Genomic DNA, 9,082 nt, shown 5'->3' on the forward strand with positions numbered 1-9,082 from the left:
GGGGGGAGTTGGGCTAATGTCTGGACATATCCTTTTAGAAAGGGATATCTCCCAGAAGATACTACACACGGTTTAAGTGGAATCATTTCTATTAATAATTTCTGAACAAAGGCAAAACATACAAAATGACACAAGCTATGCCAGGTCAGACTTCGCAATTTAAGCTTATACAAAGTCCTCTATTACAGATATTACATATCAAATATTTGTACACAGCTAATCAACCTATCAAAAGAAACAAAAAAGAGGAGCATTCCACCATTGTACAGACAGACACTGTACACACGTAACTGAAGTCTCATTCTGCCTTGGGCCTCATGCACACGGCGATCGAATCCCTGTGGCAAAAACATGCAGATTATGGAGCCAGGTGTGTCCATACAGATGTGGCCACTGTGCCCATTCAAGTGAATGACAGGCTGACAGCAGCCGCATATGTCAATGGCTGTCTGCATATAATCATACATGGAACGATTAACCCGCAGTTCGGGAGATATGCTTGTCCCTGGACGCAGACAGATTGTGTCCAGGGACAAAAATCTATAGTGATTACATGCAGACAGATGTGACCATTGTAAGCTTGTCATTAAAGCAGAACTCCAGGCAAACCTGTTCTTCACCCTTGTAGTGGGGCGTATAGGGTGTGAGGATGCCGAGGGACATACCATCACTGCAGCGGAGGGGTGACTGGCTGGAGGGAGTGCTCAAACAGCCGGCCGGCTGGGCAGTTTGGGTATTACTTTTTTATTTTAGCACCTATGGAAAAACAAGCATTTAACCCTTGCTGTGCAGGGGTAGCACCACTTCAAGGGTTAAGAACAGTTTTGCTTTAACTTGAATGCGCACGGCGGCCACATCTGTATGGACCCACTTGGAATTTCTGAATATACGTGATGTTAGGAAAACATGTGACCAGCAGAATGCATGGATCAGTCAAAGACAAAAAAGGGAAACACTTTTACTGCACACACACTGGACATCATTTTGAACCCAGATCAAACAAATATAGATCGGCCCAGGAAAGTATTTCTTTTCATTTTTACCCAAGCACTTACAGTCATCATATTTCAAAACAGCTGACTACAAGTCTCTCAACTTCCCTCATCTTCCTGTTCAGTACAAAATCACAAGGGACAGAGCAGACTTCAGCAGCTGTTCATCTACAAGCTAGAAGGGCCATGAGGGAGGGGAATAGCTTGCCTTGCTGTGCCTGTGTGTTTGTGGCGACACATACAACTTACTAGCACACACAAGGATGGCTCCATAGGACCATGCAAGGGAAAGAAGCCATGCTAAAACAGGATATCAGGGCCAGTGCTCAGGGGAACAGCTGATTCTGCAGGAACCTAAAACTTTGACACATCAAGGAGCAGCATCCATTGTAAGTGATTTCATCAGCATTTGGAATAGTTTTAAATCCTTTTGACATCATATCACTTTAATTTACTTAAGGCGAATAAGCTGTTCACTTTTTAAGGGAATTTCAATTTTCCCTTAGCTTAGTGAATGTGGTGAAATTTCACTATGCAAACAATAACGAATCATGTGCAAGGAAAATAATAATAATTTTTTTTAAAACAACGGTATTTTGCTTGTACATAATTGGATGAAGGATGATGGAACTCAGCAGAGATTCACCTCATTCATTAGGCTAGGTGAAAATTTCCTTGTAAAGGGAAACAGTCTATTTGCTGTAAATCAGTTTCTTCAAGTCTTTAACTGTGCTCCCCAAAAGCCATGAAGAAAAAAAATAAAGATTGTGAGAGAATGTATAAAGCCAACAAAGCTGGTAAAATGTGTTGATTTCACATAACACTGAACAGAACTCAGCCTGCTCAGAGGGTCGGCGCTCTGCAGATGAAAAGCTGAGTGTACATGATGCTCATCACACATCAATGGTCTGTTCTGCCTGAATGAATGCTTGATATTGCATAAATGGTATCTGGCATAGAAATCATTGACCCTATGGTGTCCATTATCCTATAGTACGTTTATCAATTATTTGTATACTAGTAATCACATCTTTTATTCAACATATTAAAGCTTACACAATGGAGACAAGGGATTTTTTAAAATCTGAACTGTTCTTTATTCGGTTCAGCAATAAACAAGGAACCAGTGGCACATGCCTCCTTGATAATCCAATAGTGAACAATCTGACTAAAGGGAGGTAAGAAGACAAAATGGCAGCCTCGGTTGTAATACAGTAAAAGTAAAACTTGGTGCCATTTCACACAAAAACAAAGCAATTGACATCACATTCTACTCTCACTGCCTTAATGGTATAGCGACTATGGTTAAAGACAAAGACTAATGGTGTATAGTCTGGGAGCGAGGATCGATAGTACACTGGGGGAAACCATCAGTCTAATGTGAAATAGTCTCCAGGAATTGCAATCAATAATGACCTTTAAAATCATGAAGTAAGCACTATATTAAAAAATGCAGTTATTCGTCTTTAGTAAATAAGGACCATCAGTGTCATATACTACATGACACTCTGTTATGGCTTATTTAAAACAGATTATATAATATGCCAATTTCATCAATGTGCAATTTACAAATGTCTGTTCTGACTATACACCATCACTTAACCTCTTAACCTCAATTTAGTAAATATTTTGTAATTAAAACATAATGCATTTTTTTTTACATTCTTTATTTACAAAAAGACAGGAGAATAGTAACATACATCGATGCATGAAAGTGGAATAATGGTATAGCTCAACATGTAAGTGAAAATAGGCAACAGGTAAGAGTAATGGCACAGATATTTAGCATACTGCCAGATGCCTACCAAGAGCAACCGGAGAAAACCACCTCTACGTAGACCACCAAGTGATAGAAAGTATGACCATTCCTCCCGTCCACTTTTTAGCAAAATAAGCAAAAGGAAAAGAAGGCGGGCCGTAGAGAGAGTAAGTCCTATGAGTAGTTGGATAGGAAAGAAGAAATGAAGTATATGAAAGGGGGTAGAACTGCTCCAGGGATGCAAAGGAGAAAGAGAAAATAAGAAATGCAAAAAACAGGCCTCATCCAGGGGAGGGGGCAGACGACGCCATCAAGCAACTGAGAACACGTTACCCCATCGCCATCAAGGTGAATAGATCAAGAACCAGCTAAAGACGGGAATGAAGCAGATTCATCCATGGGAGCCAGATTGTCCTAAATTTTTCGAATCTGCCATGCAGTGATGCTGTCATTTCCTCCACGAGCATAAGTTCATTAACTTTGTTAACCCACATGGACACCGAGGGAGGATCTTTAGATTTCCATTTGAGAGGGATACATGCATGGGCCGCGTTGATCAAATGTATCCAGGGGGAGGATTTATTTGACTTAATAGGGGAGTCAGATAAGTGTAAGAGGAAGAGGGTGGGATTCAGTTCTAGTGCAGAGACAGTGACAGTCGTCATGCTATCGCTGACCCTCTGCCAGAAAGACCGCAACAATGAGCACTCCCAAAATATGTGGAGCAGGGAACCCGGTGCTTGTAAGCATCTCCAACAAAGCGGGGAGGTGGATGGGTACATCTTGTGTAACATAGTTAGTACCCAATACCATCTGGTCAACAGTTTGTATCCAGATTCCTGTATCTTGCTCGAAATAGATGAATTTATGGGCTAGGAGCAGGATTCTATGCATTTGAGAGGGCGTAAATGGGATTGCCAGGTCGGATTCAAAAATCTGGAGGAACCTGGGTGGTGGGCGATCTGACCAGTCATTTAACAACGACGCCATGGATCGCACTGTATGGCGAATTGGTTCTGACTTAAGGCAGGCTTGTTCGAACTGGGTGAGCAGTCTAAAAATTGGATCTTAAAAAGGAGCGCAGGTAATGGGACAATTACATCAAGCTCCAGGACTCTACAGGAGGTGCGACTAATTGCAAGATTTACGTCTTAGTCATCATTCTACCTTCAGTAATAAAATGTGATAGTCTCGAGAAATTCGCAGAAAGCAAATTCTGAAATCTGGAGCCTCTGTATCATGAAGCCAGAGTTAGCCTGTGTATCCAGACGGGCACCTGTGCATGCACATGCGCATCGTCCTACACAGAGGATTGTGCGCGGCCGTGGGCCTCTACATAGGCGTGCTCGCGCGCCCAGCACGGCATGCACACACGCCCGTTCCTAATGATGGCACCAACAGGGCTATTTAAGGCTGAGACACCTTGACCTCCCTGCTGACTGATCTTCAGCTGTAACCCTGCTCCTGAAACCTGTTTGATCATCTGCTACGGACCCGGCCTACTTGACCTTGCTCCTGTTCTGTGCTCCTTGACCTCGGCTTGTTCTTTGACCTCTCTCCTGTCTGCTCCCTGGATACCTCGCTGCCTGCAAGTTACTGACCCGGCCTGTCTCCGATTACGTCCTGCCTTTTGATTGTGTACCTCGCTGCCAGATTGTTGCTGACCCGGCTTGTCTCTACTCTGCTTCCAGGATCCTGCATTACTACCTGCATCCTGCTAAGGTACCCCTGCAACCTGCACGCAGCTCTGTCAGGAGTTGCAACCTACCGGCACTTATGCCCCTCCTTGTCCTCCCGCACCTGTTCCCACTATCCAGGGGTGTTTGGACTGGAGCAGCAAGAGAGGCCGCCCTCGTCATCTCTGGCTCCCCCTAAGGTACGTGACACTCTGAGTCCCGGTAGAAAGGCTGGATTACCCAGTACCAGCGTGTAATGGATTTTTTAAAGAGCAACTGCACTTTTGTGTGGTATATCTTAGTGGAACCACCAACATAGGGGTATTTATTACTCCTACTAACTCATGTGTATTTTGGGAAACAAAAGCAACACAGAGCGCCTCCATAGTGTAAAACTTTTATTAGTGTATTTTATTTACTCCAAATGACCACCAACATAGGGGTATTTATTATTCCTACTAACATATGGGTTTTTTTTTTACTCCAAATGACCACCAACATAGGGGTATTTATTACTCCTACTAACACATGGATATTTTTTTTTTTTACAGAAATGATCACTGACATAGGGACATTTATTACTTGTACTGACCACCAACATAGGGGCATCTTTTGCTTCTACTGACCACTGATGTAAATGTATTTTTTGCTCTCACTAACCACGGATAAAGTGGCATTTTTATACTGTAAATAACCTGTAATGTAGGGGCATATTTTACTACAACTGATCCCTGATATAGGGGCATTTATTTTACTCCTACTGACCACAGTATAGCAACTGTTTAATGGACAATGAACTTGCACTTTCCTTCAAAATGTTTGGGGACTCCTTGCTCTATAGGGAAGCAATCAGATGGGGAGACAACACTAGCAGCCAATCACGTGTGTGCATGCAAATCTACTGACAAACAGATTAGAGCGAGCAGATTCATGAACTCATCAGTCTGTGGCTGTTCTTTCACTGTCTAATCAGTATTCCGGGGGTGTAGAGAGATGACCACAACACTCCTTCTGCGACCTGTACATGTAGCACAAAAAAAGTGGTGTCATCCCCCTGGCTGGCCCTACCATGACGAAAGAATCACACTAGCCACTTTTCTGCCTGCTATCCACCCCAACAAAGAAAATGTCCATCTTTTATCCATACCTTATCACACCTCATCTAGTCCTGCTCCAACATACAGGGCTTCTGGCAACAAGTAGTTCAATATATGAATAATGTCACAGGGAATTCTCAACCCCACCACCCAGAGTTTTGCCAGTTTCCCAATGCTGTCCAAGAGGAAACATCTGACAAACTTAATATGTGGGAGCACTATTGCTTAAATGGCATAAAAAATTAAAAAAAAGCTGAAAGCAGGTCAACCTGGGCCCAATCCACATACTATGATGCACATCTAAAATGATATTGTAACACTCTAGAGCCGTGGTTCTCAACTGGTGGGTCGTAACCCCATGTTCAGTGGGTCACCGCATGCCTTCCACTGGACTAGGTCAGAGGCTTCAGACTCCCCCATAGTGCAACACTGTCAGTTCTCATACCTAGCAGCCATTCAAAATATGCTGCCCGGCGCGGAGTGTCAGCTTAAAGTTGGGTGGGCTGGCGATATGGCCGCGAGGGAGCTCCATCCATGCATGCATGCATGCATGCATGCATGCATGCATGCATTGCTTACAGCTCCTCGCGTGACATCACATTTTGGCTCCCGGCACCTATGCAGGGAGTGCAAGTGAGCAGTACAAAACATGCACATCTGGATGGAGCTCCATCAAAGCACAGCAGCCTACACTGAACCCCTAAAACATTTTTGGGAGTGTGTATGTGTGTTTGTGCAAGAAGGTCTGTGAGTGTGTGAGATTGTGTCCGTGGTTGGGTGTGTCTGTCAGTGTTTTAATCACAAACTATCACACAATTGCATCTACTGTTCGTTCTGGTGCAGGAGGTGCGTTGCAGTTAATTTGAACGGCACCTCAAACACACCTCCAGCCCCCAGTTTGCTCGATTGCACCAGAACATGCTGTATTGCAATGCCATGCGGTGCAACTTGGGTCGCGATTTAATGACCAAGGACAAATGTGGTTCCTGAGGTTATACAGGGTGAGAACCACTGCTCTAGGATAAACAAGACCTTTAAATGGGTAAAGCTAGAATTCTTTGTTTGCTTTTGTTTTAAAAGTGTTAAAAAAGATTGTTTTGCAGTTCTCTTCTTCAAGGACTCAAAACTGCTAAAATGCTCACAATGAGATTGCTATGTTCACGATCTGTGCCACATGTATTTCTACTTCAAAAGTTGTAATTACATGTGCTCTATGTTCTGTGCAACTGTTTAAGATAATAGAAATTGAAATGCTAAATGTAAAAAGAAGAAAAAAAAAAAAGCTCTATTATTCCATTTATTTAGTACTTTGCCTGCGTTCAGCTTGAAAGAACGTTTGTGTTAGCAATAATAAATCATAAATAAATAAGATTATATATAATAGAAGTATAATATTAATATATAGAAGCGGTTATTTAAAAATATTAGTAAATGTACCCACATCAAAAAGGTAACAGATTAGGTGACCCACACTAGGGATCCAACAGTAAACCATTTTTGTAAGATGGGTGTGTACCTAAAAAGAATTGAAAAACATTATTGAAGCATATAAGGGTCGAATGTCTGACTTTTTAAACATGCAGACCCATAGTCAGCCAGTTAGGCCTCGTTCACACCAGTTGCAGTGCGTTCCGGCCAGATTCTGGCCAGAACGCACTGCCTAGCATTGCAGCTGGCTCACTTTTCAGTGGGGCAGGATGGAGCGTGGTGGGCCATTGAAGTGAATGGCACCGTAGCCACGCCCTCTGGCCGCAATGCGATCAACCGCATGGGATCGCAAGGCACATTATGCCTACGGTCCGTTGCAATCAAAATGCTGCAAGCACTATTTTGATCGCACAGTATCGGACCACAGGCAAAATGTGCATTGCGATCCTTTGCGGCCGGAAGGCGTGGCTACGGTGCCATTCACTTCAATGGCCCGCCACACCCCCTCCTGCCCCACAAAAAAGTGAGCCAGGTTCAATGCGAGGCAGTGCGTTCTGGCCAGAATCGGGCCGGAACGCACTGCATCTGGTGTGAACAGGCCCTTACCCTTCTTCTGTATCCCCCGGGTTGGCCTGATTGCTCATGATCTGAGCAAGATCCCTGCTTCAATACATACAGGTGGTCACTCCAGTTGATTACCTAGTGTTTGCAGCCTTGAGGTCACAGAAGTGTGTAAGCAAATTCTTCACCACATCATTGCAGACCACCTTGACAACATCAATGTGAGCAAGCCGACAGCGAAGTTGTCTTGCCAGTTCCCAAAAGTCATCCAAAAGCAGATGGTAGAGCTGGCCATCATCCTTGCTGAGATCTCCATACCATGATAGAATGTAGTCCCGATAGCTATAGTCAAACACTGTAAAAGAAGAATAAATATGTAAATACTGTATATCCATGATATGGATCTAAACCAGTGTTTCTTGAACTATGGGCTGTGACCCAAATTGGTTTGTGGGCGTGTATGAGATGGGTTGCCACTAGACTGTGTAACCTAGTTTGCCCAAGTGTTAAACTAGTGGATCAATAGCGAGCGATATAAAAACACACTGACAATGACTGGCAGCACAAATTTGTATAGTGAACTACAGCACATCTGAGGCACAGGGAGGAGGAAATTACACAGAAAAGGTCTGAGCTCTGCTGATACTAAGTCATGTACTTGCTTGCATTCAAAAGAAACATTTGCTGAAGCATGAATACAGAGTTGCAATAATTGATATCTTTATATACCGGTAGTTTAAAATAGACTGTGAGCAATGTATGCATTTAAAAAATTCATTTTTAATCTTGACTGAAGTGTGACTTTTATGTGAGCCCTTTCTACATTTCCCACGCTATATAATTAACCTTGTAATTAAATGGACAAGGTAATTAAAATTAAACTCTGCATCTACAGTAACTTTAGCAACAACTAATGGTCGAGAAGAAAAGCAAAAGCTATAAAAACATGTACAAGAGGACAGAAAAATCACCGTCGACCAGATCCAGCCAATTACAAAATAACAGTCCATCCATTTTTCACTCAGTTACCACCACATAAATAAAACAGCAAACAGACTGAAATCTTTTATTTCTAGATAGTTTACCAACAATAATGTATTACTGGAGTTCTTCTAGTTCAGTAAATAATCAGAGTGGTGCATTTTCTTAATGAATTACTGACTCTTTGAACTGATTAACTGTCAATGGAATACCATGTTCTGGATAGCATGACCAAGGAGACTATATTTCATCCTTTAGTATTGACAAGTGAGGCCTTTACTGGTCAACTCCAGTTTGTATTGTTTCCAATAAGCATTCAAAATTTTTATTGTTAGTGCCATAAAACGGATTAGGACCAAGATTTCACAGAACCATTTCCCAGTCTCAGAAAATGTGGTCCTAGAAACAACCAAGCAAAGGGGATCATTGTGCAACATGGACCTAAAATGGTAATAAAACGGAAACTTGATCAAGGCTGGTTTAGTTAGATGATTAGTTTTTGTTTTTTGTCTTCTTAGTTAAAGCTGAACTCCTGGCACACAGTTAAATACACATAAAGGAGCTGTTTTACCTTCCAAAAAACCTTAA

General features: G+C 42.5%; 1 protein-coding gene across 1 annotated transcript in view; it reads right to left on the minus strand.

The window, feature by feature from the left end:
- The window catches only part of SNX25 (sorting nexin 25), a 134,822-nt gene that overhangs the window by 64,624 nt on the left and 61,116 nt on the right, over window positions 1-9,082 (minus strand). Inside the window, exon 3 of the mRNA XM_018561297.1 lies at window positions 7,652-7,868. Coding sequence (XP_018416799.1) covers window positions 7,652-7,868 — 217 coding nt within the window. The remainder of the gene's footprint in view (window positions 1-7,651; window positions 7,869-9,082) is intronic.

The sequence above is a fragment of the Nanorana parkeri genome, unplaced genomic scaffold, assembly GCF_000935625.1.
Source record: "Nanorana parkeri isolate BGI_ZX_2015 unplaced genomic scaffold, ASM93562v1 scaffold513, whole genome shotgun sequence".
Classification (NCBI taxonomy): Eukaryota; Metazoa; Chordata; class Amphibia; order Anura; family Dicroglossidae; genus Nanorana; species Nanorana parkeri.